This window comes from Leptodactylus fuscus, chromosome 2 (assembly GCF_031893055.1).
Source record: "Leptodactylus fuscus isolate aLepFus1 chromosome 2, aLepFus1.hap2, whole genome shotgun sequence".
Taxonomy (NCBI): Eukaryota; Metazoa; Chordata; class Amphibia; order Anura; family Leptodactylidae; genus Leptodactylus; species Leptodactylus fuscus.
The window spans coordinates 188,971,120-188,987,466 of NC_134266.1; the positions used below are offsets into that span (position 1 = coordinate 188,971,120).

Genomic DNA, 16,347 nt, shown 5'->3' on the forward strand with positions numbered 1-16,347 from the left:
TGAAAGAAGGATCATCATTTGTAGGCATACAGACGGTGTTAGTATGGTACCAGTAATACAGCTTAAAGTACTGAAATGATTTTTTATAAGATGTGACATTGTAATATCATCATGCCACTGCTTTGAGACATAAGTGACACCTGCAGGTCATATTGGCAAGCAGGCTATAGAGACACATGATTTAATCATTAACATTTGCCAAAATGGCATTGTACTATTTCTAGCTCCGAGTATATCACAACATGTCACAAGTTTCCGTTAACAAGTGAAATAATGTTGCATGCTACTAAATCAGCAGAAGCTAGTAAATAAATAAAAAAAATATGTAAATTGTATATTCTTGTAAAAGATCAAGGGAGAAAAAAAATCACATGAAAAGATCTATTCATTTACATTAATTCTTCATATTCTTGGAGGCATGTGAAATGTTCAAGCTGTTTTCTGTTTTTAGCTATAAAGTATTTGCATAATCAGCAAAATCTCCATAATTCACAGACTCCTGGAGGAGATTATAGTTTCACAGCATTCAAAACATGCTAAGTATTTTATAAGATATTACAGTCCTATGTACTTAGTAGTTTGCCAGACATTATAGACCTGTGGTCTGTTGGAAGGAAGTAACATTTTATATAACCATGCTAAAGGCTAAACCAATTATATGACGATACTCCTCCACTTCACACTATGTGGAAGACGTATAGCACTCCACGAGCTGATCTATCTATCTATCTATCTATCTATCTATCTATCTATCTATCTTTAGGCTAAGACCCCACGTTGCGGAAATGCAGCTTTTTTTGTTGCAAATTTTACTGCAGTTTTTTGAGCCAAAGCCAAGAATGGCTACAAAAGGAATGGGAAGTATATAGGACATTCTTTTACTTCTCCCTTCTGCTCAATCCATTCCTGGCTTTGGCTCAAAAACTGCAGCAAAATCTGCAACAATAAAAGCTGTGTTTCCTCAATGTGGGGCCTTAGCCTTAAGCGGAAACTAACTCCCAGCTGTATCATTTTAGAACTTTAGACAAGGTGATGCACTAAAGATACACCACATTTACATCCATCTATGTCAAAAAACTGGAATAGATAGGTTAGTAAATTCCCAAGATTGTGTTGAATTGGTTTAAAAACAAATTGGAATATTATTCAAGATAAACTGGTCAAATACTTGTATTTATTAAAAACTAGCTGGATATATTAAATTTTTTTGTTTCTGTAGTGGCCCCATAAGAATTGTCCAAATTTGAACTGGCGTATTTTGTATGTTGGTTGTGTGTATGTCCATAAGCGTTATGTAATTACCGTATATACTCGAGTATAAGCCGAGTTTTTCAGCACAGTTTTTGTGCTGAAAAAGTGCTCCTCGGCTTATATTCGGGTCATTACGGTAATTTTCTGGTAGCAGGCCAGGATAGCAGACCCCGCCCCCCCCCCCCCCCCCCAACGCTCCATCACACGCTGGGTGACGTGGCCACGTAAGCTCAGGCGCGCACCCGGCGTGTGTCTGCTTCCTGGCCTGCTAGCAGAAGTACCATAAGTACTTCTGCAGATTTTAATGTACAGCATCGCCGCTCTCCTGGAAGGAGCGTGGCGATGCTGTGGGCCCCGGCACCCGCCCCGGTGTCTGGATGCCGGGTCCGGATGCCGGGTCTGTAAATGTAATGGCGCCACTCTGCAGAGCGGTCGCCATAGAAACCGGCACCTCTGCTGTAATGCTTACAACAGAGATGCTGAAGCTTATGCCTGCGATCTCTGATTGTAGGCATAAGCTTTGGCATCTCCGCTGGAAATGTCCTCCCCCCTCCAGAGATGTCCTCCCCTCTTCGGCCTGCCCCATACCTTTAAAGTTGCAGGCTGGCTCCTGCGCAGCGAGCTTGCAGGAGTTGACCTGTTCCGACGACAGCCGGGAGCCTAATGAAGGCTCCCAGGCCTGTCATCGCTACATTACTATTGCAGCTGGTCTACGACCAGCCGTAATAGTAATGTAGAGAATCTCCCATAGACGGCAATACACTTGTATTGCCGTCTATGGGACTTGCAATCAAACGATTGCAGGTTCAAGCCCCCCAAGGGGGGGGGGGGGGCTAAAAAAGTAGTTAAAAAAAAAAAAAGTTTAAAAAAAATATAATAAAAAATAAAATAAATAAAAGTTCTAAATCACTCCTTTCCCTAGAATACATATAAAGGCGGGTTCACAGCACCTGATCTCAGTTATGCAGGTTTCCGTTCTCTGTCGGCAGAAGACAGAAACCGACATTCAGTGTCTGTGGGTGAGCCGTCTTCTGCTGCCCATGGTGAAACTGTTTTGAATGTTTCTCGGGCAGGAAACGGAAACCTGCATAACGGAGATTGAGCGCTGGTGTGAACCTGCCCTCAAAGTAGAAAATGACTGTGAAACACATACACATTAGGTATCCCTGTGTCTGAAACTGCCCGGTCTACTGAATATAGGGTATCTAATGCGTGTATCTAATCCTCTGGTGTGTGGAACTGTGCTCAGATGCGCATATCCAATCCTCTGGCGTGTGGTACTGTGTGCTGACGCACGTATCTAATCCTCCGGCGTGTGAAACTGTGTGCAGACGTGTATATCTAATACTACGGCATGTGGTACTGTGTGCAGATGTGCATTTCTAATCTTCTGGCGTGTGGAACTGTGTGCAGATGTGCATTTCCAATCCTCTGGTGTGTGGTACTGTGTGCAGATACGCGTATCTAATCCTCCCCCATGTGGTACTATATGTAGATGTGCGTGTCTAATCCTCTGGCGGTGGTACTTTGTGAAGACGTGTATCTAATCCTCCGGCGTGTTGAACTGTTTGCAGATCTGCGTATCTAATCCTCCCCTGTGTGGTATTGTGTGAAGAGGTGCGTATCTAATCCTCTTCTGTGTGGTACTTTGTGCAGACACAGGTATCTAATCCTTCAGCGTATGGAACTGTGTGCAGACGCGCATATCTAATCCTCCAAAGTGTGGTACTGTGTGCAGACACACTTATCTAATCCTTCCCTGTGAGATATTGTGTGAAGAGGTGCGTATCTAATCCTACAGCATGTGGAACTGTGTGCAGACGTGCGAATCTAATCCTCTGGTGTGTGGAACTGTTTGCAGATGCGCATATCTAATCCTATGGCGTGTGGTACTGTGTGCAGACGCATGTATCCAATCCCTCGGCGTGTGGTACTGTGTGCAGACGAGTGTATCTAATCCTTCAGCATGTGGAACTGTGTGCAGATGCACGTATCTAATCCTTCACTGTGTGGAACTGTGTGAAGTCTGGCTCCCTCTCCTGGATATGAGGTTCACCTCACTTGGCAAGACATTGTCAATGCAACTACAGGTCTTAGAAGTGAGACCTGCACTTACAGTATAGCATATTTAAAGTATGGCATATCATTAGAATACTTCTTTTTGAGGGATATCCATTTGGATATACTTTCTTACCTGTTGCTACTGTATACAGAACGAAGCCAAAAACTTGGACATACCTTTTCATTCCATGGTGTTTCTTCTGTTTTATCTGAATCTACATTGTACATTGCGATTAAGGACAAGAAAACTATGAAGGACCACATATAGCATAACATAGTAAATAATCTAGAATGTTGTAGACTATTGGTTTGATTACAGCTTTGCATACTCTTGGCATTCTCTCAATCAGCTACAAGAAATGTCTTTTAAAGAAAAAGTTAATTTGTGTAATTTCTTGCCTTCATAATGTGTTTGAGACCATCCATTGTATATTACAGAGGTAGGTTCATTCAACCATTATTTTAAGACATGAAGATCGGTCAACCTGGAAATTTAAACAGTCATGAAGTGCTATGATGAAACTGGCTCTCATGAGGACCACACCAGGAAAGGTAGACCAAGATTGACCTCTGCTAGAGTTACCAGCCTGAGAAACTGCACATTAACAGCACCTCAGATTATAGCCCACATATACGTTTTACAGAAATCCAGTACCAGGCACATCTCAACATCAACTATCCAGTGACGATAGCAAGATCAGGCCTTTTTAGTTACATTGCAAAGAAGAAGAAGAAGTTGCTTGGGCCATGAAACACAAGGAATAGACATTAGACCAATGAAAATCTATATTTTGGTCCGATGAGTTAAAATTTGAGATTTTTGGTTTCAACCACCATGTCTTTGTGAGATGCAGCAAAGGTGAGTGGATAATTTCTACCGTGAAGCAAAGAGGAGGAGGGGTGATTGTGCTTTGTTAGTGATAATGTTGTTGGTGATTTATTTAAAATTCAAAGTAAACTTAACCAGCATGGCTTAACCTGCAGTGGCATACCATCCTATATCCTTTGCGTTTATGGTCGCCATTTTTTAGTTTTTTGGACAATAAGTTCAAACACACCTCTAATTTATGTAAGGGCCATCTAACCAAAAAGAAGAATACTTTGTCAGATCACATGGCCTACATAATCACCGACCTAAACCTAATTATGATTGGTTGAGGTGAATTCAACCCCAAAGTGAAGGAAAAGTAAGCCAGCAATTGCTCTAGGAAACCTTCAAGACTGTTGGAAAAATCATTCTTGATTACCTCATGGAGAAGATTCAGAGAATGCCAAAAGTATGCAAAGCTGTCAAAGCAATAAGGGGCTACTTTGAAGAATCTAAAAATATAAAATATGTGCTGGTTTGTTTAAACACTTTTTTCTTCATATTATTTGTATCTTCAATATGAATCTACAAGTTACAAAATAAGACATAAAAAAACATGGAATACAAAGGTGTGTCCAAACTTTTGGTACAATAAAAGACAACTAATTTGGATACATGACAGAAGATAAAAGTTTTTGTAAAATCTAAATGAAACACTGTGAGGAATGAAAAGGTTTAAAGGGGCTCTATCAGCAAAATCATGCTGATAGAGCCCCACATATGCGTGAATAGCCTTTAAAAGAATGTTATCTACTTACGCATCGTGCACTGTGGGCGGGCATTCAGGGTGTGTCTTCTTCTAAAAAAAATGGCCTGCGCAGTAGCATGCGGCTTCTACTACGGCTACTGCGCAGGCGCCCAGGCCATTTTTTTTTTTATCAGTGTCCGCTCGCGAGCGCTGGAGGAGGATGGGACCAGAGGACATCGGAGGAAGAAGAGTAGTGGATGAAGAAGACGGCGCACCCTGAATGCCCGCCCAGCGTGCACGATCCGTAAGTAGATAACATTCTTTTTTAGGGTTTTATTTTAAAACGGGGGTGGGGGGGGTAGTTTAATATAACTTTTATGGTGCCTGAATAGCCTTTTTAAAGGCTATTCACGCATATGTGGGGCTCTAGCAGCAGGATATAAAGGTCACCAAAATAATCTTTGCAAAGTGACAAACATTCTGGCAGTTTTTCAAACAAGCCTACTTATTGTAATTCCTTGGCACCTATACATGGATATTTGGGTGGTTCACTGCAGTTGTGCCGAAACTGCAAGGGTATGAATGAAAATAGACGTGAAATATACATTTAGAAATTAAATTGTCAGTAATTTGAAAATATCTATAACTTTCAATGGAGTCAACATTTAGCCTTCTAAACACACGCAGTGCAAATGATAGAAATGTTAAAATATTACGAATGAATTAAGATCAACTGGAAAAGCTACAAAAATACACATACCTATTTCATTAAATCCACTGTAACCGAGTTCTTGTCTGCTCAGTCCAAGATTTTCCAGATCCATACACTTAAAGCCCCGAGGGCACTGGTATCCTTCTGTTTTATCTGGTGAACAGTGAGTGTCCGGAATGGCAAGATTATTCCAAGTTACATTTCTTGAAAAATATAAAATAAGTAATATATAAAACTACAGTCCAGTACATTGCACTAAAAAAGGAATACATAGAAAATATTAAGTAGTACAAGACCTTATTATAAAATATTTCATTACATTTCCCAAGTGTCTATAATTCATGAACAGTAATTGTAATGCCATTTAATGATTCACCTCGCATAACTGTAAAAACACATTTGTCATTCCTACTCATTGAACCTGACATTGCGTTACAGAATTAGACCAAGTTTATATCTAATAAAACCCCGTGGCTTAGCGGACTACATTCCAGCAAACTTCTCTTAGAAGAACTTCAGTTTTCTGACTCAATATGTTTGAATGAAATGGGGAGGTTGGGAGTTATATTGTTAGGATTTCCATTATTTGCTGATCAGAGAGAAGGCTCAGTTAGTTATTGTGTCACCTGCCTGTTCCTGCTACAGGGGTGTATATACTGTATATGTGTGTGTGTGTACCATCTCATAGATGTAAAATCATGCATATTACTCTAAATGGTACTCTGTTTTTCCAGTCTAGAGACATCAAATGTATAAGGGGTCATTTGTAATTACATGAAAGGGTCTACACATTATCGATGTGAAATGTAGAAAACAGGGCACTCACCCACCCACCATGGGATACATAAAACATTCGTTTTTATTTCATCCTCTTTAAAAAAAAGGTCAAACCTTGACCATCGGGGTACAGAAGACGGAATGATGCAAAGAAACAAAAAGCGACGATCGTTTCGTGCTTAGTGCACTTCGTCACTTTATACCCCCCAACAGTACATGACCCAGTTCCAAAAGTCCACCCGAGTATATGACCCCATTTTTCCTCCCACCTCCATACAGAGTAGTTACTGATCATTTTTACTCACCTGTCCACGCTCCTATCTTGGCTGGTCTCTGCTGACTCCTCTAGGAAGCACTACATTTACTTCACAATGTTGAAGAATGCCTGGATGCTATGTGTAGCGTCCTGCCACTCTTCAGCATCAGCTACAACGCACCCTGGAGGCTCCAACAGAAGGTGGTCAAGACTGGACCAAGGACAGGTGAGTAAAAATGATAGTCAATTGCCTATTGCAATATTGCAATAAGTAGCTGTCAATGTATGTCACCCAAAATGTTTTGAAGTGTCACCTTTCATACTCATTTGTCACCTTTGATACACTACCAATTTTCAACATTTTACAATTTTTGCCGTTCATCGCACAACATAAGTAATGTGCTACCTTTATTCTATGGGTTGGCATGATTTATGGTGATATTCAATTCATATAGTTTATTGAAGCATTACTAAATTTTCAGAATAAAAACTCACTTGAGGAATAAAGTAATTTTTTTTTAAATTTCATCATTATTTTATTTCATTTCTAATTCCCAAACCAGAAGTAACTAGACAGACTAAAGAGGCACCAGATTTATCATCCAGCATTAATCAGAATGGTTAGTAAATGTGGACCTTTGTTTCTACCTTAAAGGGGTATTCCCACTGTAGACACTTATTGACCATCTACGAGATAAGAGGCTGACACCCAGCAATTGGAGAATAATAGTGGGGATTTGTTGCCCAACACCCCACCTATCAGTGCTCTGTGTAATGGTTATGTGCATTGCTACTGACCGTCTCAAAGGAGTGTGTCTCTACAATCTGGCACTGTCAGCACTGATTGGTCATTGTCATACTCTTTAGGGACAAAGATAACATTCAGTTGACAACTTACTCAGAACTTTCTAAGAGGAATAACAGAGGAATGGAACAATGCAGAGTCCTAAAAAATGGGGCTTTATTTTTATGTTATTTTTATTTTCAAATGTGTTTTAATATTTTTTATATCCAGGAAAATATAAACAAAATAGGAGGAAAATTGTGTCTGGTTTTCAATTTATATTTTTTTTTTTATTTAATAACACAAAGTGTCACTGAAAAACTTTATAATATAGTTTTTCCTCTCCGTTACGGCAATTTTTATTTTGTATGGTGTCGTCGGGGGTGGGGCTATAACCTTTAATAACGGCGTTTTATTAGCGTATTTTTTATTTATTTTTTATTATTATTTTATTTACATTTTTTATTATATTTTTATTTTATTATTTTCCCAGATTGTGTCCCCATAAGGTTATAAGAGACCGTTGGGGACATCTGATCACTTTTTTTTTTGTACTTGAGGCTGATTTCTCCTATAACTGAGGCTGCTACATTTAACCTCAGTTACAGGAGAAATACAGACTCCTGCACACTGTATACACAGTATGCAGAGCTGATCTGAGTCCTGTAGGACCCAGGAGCTCTGGCAGGACACTGCTCCCGGCAGATCACGTGTCTGCCGGGTCAGAGGGCAGCTGATTTATGGCTGCGTCCATAGCCGTGTATACAGTGCTCATTGAGCGCTGTATACACCGCGATCGAGATAGCAGAGCAGGTAATAAATCTGCCCTGCTATCTCTCTGGGAGCTCCGGCTGAAGTTACAGCCGGCTCCTAGTGAAAGCAGCTGCACGATCTTGTGCAGCTGCTGTGTTCTGACTTGGACGTACAGGTACGTCCTGGCAGAACTAGACAACCACTATCCGGACGTATATAGTCTATGGGCGGTCCGGAAGTGGTTAAGGTACCAGTGGCGTAACTAGGAATAGCTGGGCTCCAAGCCAAACATTTGACATGGCCCCCTTTCCCCGCACAAACCGCATTCTTGCACACACTATTATGCCCCATAGTGTCCCCTGCACACAGTATTATGCCCCATAGTGTCCAGTATTATGCCCCATAGTGGCCCCTGCACACAGTATTATGCCCCATAGTGTCCAGTATTATGCCCCATAGTGGCCTCTGCACACGCTATTATGCCCCATAGTGGCCCCTGCACACACTATTATGCCCATTGTGGACCACCTATGAGCAATTATTATACTCTGGAGTCTTTTCAGACTCCAGAGTATAAGGATTGGAGACTCAAGGGAGGATACAAACATAAAAAACAATGTTACTTACCTCTCTCTAGCTCCGGCGCACTCCCCGCTACTTTCAGCCATCTTCAACATTGGAACAAACATCATGTGAGCCAGGCCTGTGTATGAGATGTCACCAAACAGGCCCGCAGACTGACGAAGTGAAGGAGAGGTAAGTAACACTTATGTTTCCTCACCTTCCCTGGTCCTCCCCCTCCCTCCAGAGTATAATGATAGCAGTGTTTGTGGTGTTCACGGGCCCAGGGCTTCACTTACTGATCCCCACTCCTGATCACAGCTGCCTCTGCTTCCAGGGGAAGGGGAAGCGCAAGCAGCCATGAGCAGGAGCGGGGATTGGTAAGTAAATAGGGCCTGTTACCAGCAGGTAATGACCTAAAAAAAATTAAAATATAATCTCAGGGGCCTTCTGGGCTTCCTAATGTCCCGGGCTCAGTGGCAGCGGCCACTAGTTACGTAGTTACAGTGACGTAGTTACATGAGTTACATGAAGGAACATTGTTACAAGATCTCCTAATACTTTGCAGTTGGCCTACATGGTGAATTAGACTATACCCTACTACTAGATGACATCTACTTTTCTATGCACTTTAATGACTTTTATATGCCAGAAAACAGGTGTAAATGGCTTAGGGATTCACCACATGATTTTGAACCATCAAGCTTTGAGTTAAAGGGTTTGTCCAGGACTTGAAGATAATTCATACTGGTGACCTATCCACAAGATTGTCGAGTTCTGATACCCAGGCCCCATGTCGATCAAGTCAGCCGTGGAAGTCATATACTAGGTATACAGATGGGGGCAGCCCTGCTCCTATTCAAATGAATGGGACTGGAACTAAAGCTTCAGGCGCCACTGCTACAGTGTATAGACTGGAAGCTGTATACACTGTACGGAGCTTTGCACATAGTAGTGGTAGTACCGTGTAACTGCATTTCACTTCACTAGAATAAGAGCAAAGCTGCTTCTGGCAGTATACCTTATGGTGCTGGGTCCAGGAATCAGACCCCAACCAATCTGATACTGATGAGGTATGTTAATTTTTAATAAATAGAGTGAAACATGAGAATTACAGTTTTATAACCATATACCATACTAATGTACACATACAAGAATCACTATACAATGTCCATTTACGGGTTGCAAAAAGTAATATAAATGGGCAAGAAATCTTTACAGCATCTTTAGAAATTCAACTTCATCTTGACACGTATTATCTCAACCAATGAGACAGCTGGGTGACGGTTGGGGGAGATTTTATTTTCTGCCACCAGGAATATAATTACATAGGACAGCTGAGCTTGGTCAACATCTGCCATCCACAAATCAGTTATCAGTCAAGCACTTAATGAGCCCTAGGGCTTTACATTTTCAGCAATATTTCGGCTATTTTTAACCAGGTCTCAACTGGTAAAAACTGTATTACTATTAAATCTTTATCTGATTTATTCAAAAACTGACATTCCCTGTACACATCATGGCAGCATGCTCACATCAATCTCCATTGAGCTTCAAATGACCATTGCAATAAAAATGACAAACCCAGCTGGGAGGCTCTGACCTTTCTCCATCCTAAAATAGCTGCTCATGCCTCTCTTTTTCCAAGCAGAAAGTTCAATGCAAAGTAAACTTTGACTACACGTTTTACAAGCTTTCTAAATTTAGCCAGTACACACAGTTCCAATACGGTATTTTTCTATGTATTGTAAATCTCTCTAATAGTTATTAGAAAATCGCTCACCACAAATACTAACTTCGGCTTTCTTAGGTTTTATAGTGTTTCCAATAAAAAACAGCACAAAGTACTGCTAACTGTACAAAGTTATAGAAAATAGAAGGACCTGTTTACTTTACTGGACGTTGTGGATCCGACAATGAGGAAAGTAATTGCTTTTGACCATTTACAGGTAAAAAAAAAAAAAATCTCCCTTCCAATGCAGAGTAGATTCCACTATTTGCAAATTGTATATTATGGTGACTCGTTTTTTTTAGATCAACCTATCTCCATCCCTACCTTCTCTGAAAGCCAATGTAGGTTAGGAACTTGTACAATAAGGGACTTATCTTTGCCATCTTACTCTGCTATAATCGGAGAGATGCTGGAGGGGCTTCACTGCCACAGGATTTTCAGGGATTGCCCATGTATAAAGCCCTTCTGGGGTGAGGTCTAAGTACTGCTACATGACACTCTCCAGCTAGATGTTCTTCACTAGTTTCTACTTTTTATATTCCCTACCACCTTAGTGAAGAAAACGTTTGCACTCTCATAAGTCGTAGCTGGAAACAACCTTACTCTCCAGTTATATCTGGCCTATAATTAAGAATTAAGGATATTAAATGCGTTGGCCCACAATTATGGACCATGTAGACAACTTTGCTGCCATCTGTTATCCTTGGGATGTGTTACTGTGGACCCTCTGAGATTTGAGAGTTGAGTTTATCCCATTTTTGTTCGATGCCCCCCATTACTGCATGTGTTTGTTTCTTCCCATACATGTTCAGCCGTATACTTTCTCTCACCCTTTGTTTTTTTTATTTGTTTCGCACTATAGTTGGGGTATAGCTTAACTGTCTTTATTGCTGTCTCTTTGGGTATTTAGTATTGTGTATTGACCTTTATGCCCTGTGGGACTGTTCTCCTTATTTCTTATTTTTTTTGTTCTTGTTTTCTTATTCCTATTACTTGGAATCTCTCTAATAAACAAAACAAAAAAAGATATAGAAACCCCTTTTTATGCTTGTTGTTGAAGGCAGTAAGTCAATAATATAAATGTAAGGAATACAAAACATGGGGCAGATTTATTAAAGGGTAATAAAAATATTCCCAGGGAATAATTTATGCCTCCCCAATCTGCCTTGGTATGAACCACTTTATGAAACATGCGTATCAATAGGGACAGGGGATAAAATATGGAAGAGGGAAAAAGCAGTAAATATTTAAATAATAGAGAAACTTAAAGAGGACCTTTTATATAACGCTAGAAAGCCGACGGTGCGCTGAATTCAGCACACTGTCAGCTTTCCCATTATGTGTCCCTGGTGAAGAGCTACACTATATGATCAAAAATATCCGGACACCTGGCTGAAAATGAATTACAAGTTTGTGGTGCCCTCCATCGGTCATGCTGGAATTCAATATGGTGTTGGCCCACCCTTAGCCTTGATGACAGCTTCCACTCTCGCAGGCATACATTCAATCAGGTGCTGGAAGGTTTCTTGGGGAATGGCAGCCCATTCTTCATGGAGTGCTGCACTGAGGAGAGGTATCGATGTAGGTCGACGAGACCTGGCACAAAGTCGGCGTTCCAAAACATCCTAAAGGTGTTCTATAGGATTCAAGTCAGGACTCTGTGCAGGCCAGTCCGTTACAGAGATGTTATTGTCGTGTAACCACTCCGCCACAGGCCGTGCAGTATGAACAGGTGCTTGATCGTGTTGAAAGATGCAATCGCCATCCCCGAATTGCTCTTCAACAGTGGGAAGCAAGAAGATGTTTAAAACATCAATGTAGGCCTGTGTTGTGATAGTGCCACACAAAACAACAAGGGGTGCAAGCCCCTTCCATTACCGATGGAGGGCGCCACAAACTTGTAAGTCATTTTCAGCCAGGTGTCTGGATACTTTTGATCACATAATGTATCAGTGCTGTTACCGATAGCTCTTCACTGTCAGAAGAGCATTTCTGATAGTCTAGTTGGGAACGCCCCTCCTCACAGTAATGTCCATAAAGCACTGTCAGCTTTCTAGCGGTATATAAATCCACATATGCCCAAGGACATGAAAGGTGTTCTTTAACCTTCACTGAGGTTACTATTAAACTAAAGAAGTGAAAACAATATAAGTAAGTGTGTGGCTGGGACACTTTCAAATAATGGTTATCAATCACTTATATTGCCCAATCCATTGCCTGAGGACCTATTGAGGAATAGGAGAATTATATACTATGCATCAGGGATTATCCCTATCTGTGTTGTGGATATATTAATTGCAATTTAACCTATTCCCAATGTAGGCATTTTTTTGTTTTTGACTCTCCACGTTCCAAACCTCCTTTTTAGTTTGCTGTTCACAGAGTCATACAAGGGCTTAATTTTGGGGGGACAAATTTGTAATGGTACCATTTAATATTATAAATGATGTTCTAGCAAGCTGGAAAAAAAAATAAGAATGGGGAATAGAATTAGAGAAAAACTATATTCAGCTGAGGCCCCATATTGCGGAAACGCAGCTTTTTTGTTGCAGTTTTTGTTGTGGTTTTTTGAGCCAAAGTCAGGAGTGGATTGAGCAGAAGGGAGAAGTATAAGAACTTTTTATAGCGTACCCAATTCCTTTTATAGCCATTCTTGACTTTGGTTCAAAAAACCGCAACATAATCTGCAATTTTTGTTTTTACATGCCATGTACATGCCAAAATTACATGTCTCCTGTATTCTATGGGTTGCTATGATTCCAGCAATATCAAATTCATACAATTTTTTTTCCATTATAAAAAACTTTGAATGTGAAAATTCTGTTTATGGATAACATTTGTACAGTTGTTTTTGCTGCCATGTATGTAAACCAGTTCTGTTTTTCCTAACTTTGCATGTTTGAAAGTCCAAAAATTTGTCAACGCATATAAAAATCATCATTTGCTTATTTTGTTGACTCCATCTTTCATTCAGAATTGTTTACAACCCTATCTTTTTAAATGCTGACAAATAATTTTCCATCCTCATTTATCCACCTCTGTTAAATCTTCATATGAGTCACCCCAGCTGACTCACCAGAATCAAAGCCTTCATGTTCACACTCAAATTAATGTGTCACTTTGATGACTTGACTAAGCACTATTCTGGGGCTTGCCATTCATATTTAATTGTTAGTATGTTACAGTAACCGATTTGCCTAGATTTGTCTCGTCTTCCTGATACTTTAAGATATACAGCATGTTATTACGAGTTCAGCTATTTTTAATATCTTTATGACATGATTTGTATTAACAATTTCTTGCATACTTAATAGATAAAAAACATACTTTTTACTCTATGACAATGGAAGATCTTAGTAGAAATAGGGAGACGGCCAAATTAACCCTGTGGAAGACATTTGGAACTTGATGCAGCAAAATGTCTTCTATCACTGTAGTACTTGCTTTGAGAATTTATCATATAACTTTTTTTTGTTTTCTATTCAGTACAAATTAGTTTTTTAACCTCAGACGGTTTAGACATCTTATAGAGTACCTATTATTTAGAAGGCTCCTATAATGTGTGACACAGATGTTCCTCATGTTTAGACCAATGCTTACACTTGCACCATGTGCTGATATTGGAGACTTATACAGCCTTCTAGGAAGTTGGGCATGGTGTTCAGGGTGCTTGCTATAGAGGGCAGCATAACAGAGGCACTGTCTCCCTGTTTACATCTTGGGAGACAGATTTGCATATTCTTCCTATGTCCCCAAAAATAAAGCAGGGTCTTAAATTAATGTTTGCTTACATTCTGGAACATCACCATAACTCTCTAAACTCTGAACGCCATTGTGAATTTTTTGTGACTCTGTTTCCTTTAGAACCATTGGCCCCAATATTTCATGTCTAGCAATAGTGATTTCCTTAACTGAGCGCCTCTTGTCCGTGTAGCCTGCTCGTAGCACATTGGCAATCCAAGAGTCAGTGATTTTTCCCCCCACGCATTGTTCACTTAAATCTCAAACTCTTGTAGTTTAGTCTTCATAATGTTTCCATGCTGATTTCTCTTCATTCCATTTTCAATGTAGTCATTAATTTCCATTCACAAATTGTCCTTGAATGGCTTGTTTATTGCAATTTCAAGAGTCTGGCAGTCCTACGGGAATAATTATTTGATCCATTTCTCATGATGGAAGCATTAAATCAACCCACTTCCTCTAATATATATAAATTTACTTGTGTGCACCAGATTTTTTCAGTTTCAAAAATATAAATGCCTGAAAAACATTCAATATTATCCTTCTTGCCCACAGTAATGACTAGTAGTGATCAACTATCATTTGAGATCCGTGGATATAAACACTGCAATTTCATCCATAGCAATCATGTTGAAAAGTTAATATTTAGAAAAGTCGATGCCATCAACAAAGGACTTGAATGCAGGTGAACGTTTAATAACTTCAGCATCTTCCAGTTTAAAGATTGTTGTGGATCTTCTTAGAGACAGTTCACATCCATGAAGAAAGCCATCCAGTCAGTGTTGTGATGCTTTCAAATCAAATGAATGGGTTTTAAAGCCAATCGCAGATTTTCGTCCCCTGTCCAGTTTCTTGGGGCTGAGGACGGAAACCCAGCGGAATAGCCCAGGGCGGACATGGAGTGCAAGTGTGAATGCCCCCTAACTGTCACTGATCGGTAAGGAGGGCTTTAAGACATGCCTAATACTGTATAAACTACGTTCCTACTACTAAAGTGGTTGTTAGCAGGGAGCAATCGTTTCTAATGAATTATAAGAAGCAATATCTCACAAATCTACATGAGGGCACTTCTTATGTGGAGACTGAACCGGGAAGTAGAAAGCAGCGGTACGCAGTAAGCCTTGGAATGGGATCAGCAGGGGACCAGTGAAGTGAATGTTGCCCTTTTTTTTTTTTAAACCTACTCTGAGATCTTTAGCAAAAATTATTTTCTGCTTGAGATCCCCTTTAAAAGTCACGTATAAAGCCTGGCCCACCTATTAGCTGGTACAGAGTCTGTATAGCGTATATGAACCTTGATAATTCTTGACAGTAAATCAATCCTTAAACAATGAAACCAGAATAGTTGCTTGAACTGTAACATCTTCCTATTTTTAATAATATCTTCTAAGACGAGTCAAGTCTAGTATTTTCAAGAAAATAAAATGCTTCTCTTTGTATTACAATCTGCCTATTCAAGCCATCCAAAGTAATTTTGTGCAGCTGGGGAACAGTCATTACTATATGACTGCTGGATCACTTCATTTTCCAGCTGCCGCTGGATTGCTCAGTAATATTTTCAGATACATTATACACCACACAACAGGCAGCCATAACAAAGTGTACGCTTCCAATGTAATTCTCTGTGTTTCTCCACTCAACTGCGCCACATTACAAATACATGGAGTTTTCTTGCTGTGCATCTTCTCAAGCCCCAGCTCCAGCAAATAACAGTCATCGGACAGACTTTCCCGTCTATACCAAGCCTAAAACTTTTCTGCCTCTGATATTTTACACTCTTGTTTCTTTTGAATATATCAAGTGGGGTGCCCTATGCTGTGAGCCAACTATTACATGGTATTAGAGGCATATTTTTATGCCAAGTCCATTCATTCTGTAAGTGTATCTGAAATCACAAGCCATTTGGACCTTTTCTTGCACTGCATTAATATTATACAACTCCATGTACTATACACAATTAGTGCACAAAAAACGTAATCCCAAACAGAATAGAAGGCTCAGTATATGAAGGATTACAAAACCGCTATTCAGGTCAGACTGAAATACAGTATTATTATGGAGTAGATGTTCCAGCCTTATTTAAAACTAAATCCGAGATTTGGTGAATTATTCTAAATTATCACATAATCACATATTATTATAAACAATCATGCCAATAGTAAG

At 39.9% G+C, this 16,347-nt stretch overlaps 1 protein-coding gene across 2 annotated transcripts in view; it reads right to left on the reverse strand.

Moving 5' to 3' along the window:
- Window positions 1-16,347, reverse strand: part of NALCN (sodium leak channel, non-selective) — a 356,507-nt gene that overhangs the window by 263,953 nt on the left and 76,207 nt on the right. For both annotated transcript variants that reach the window (XM_075265321.1, XM_075265319.1), the window contains one exon: window positions 5,629-5,783. In XM_075265321.1, the coding sequence (XP_075121422.1) occupies window positions 5,629-5,783 (155 nt within the window). The remainder of the gene's footprint in view (window positions 1-5,628; window positions 5,784-16,347) is intronic.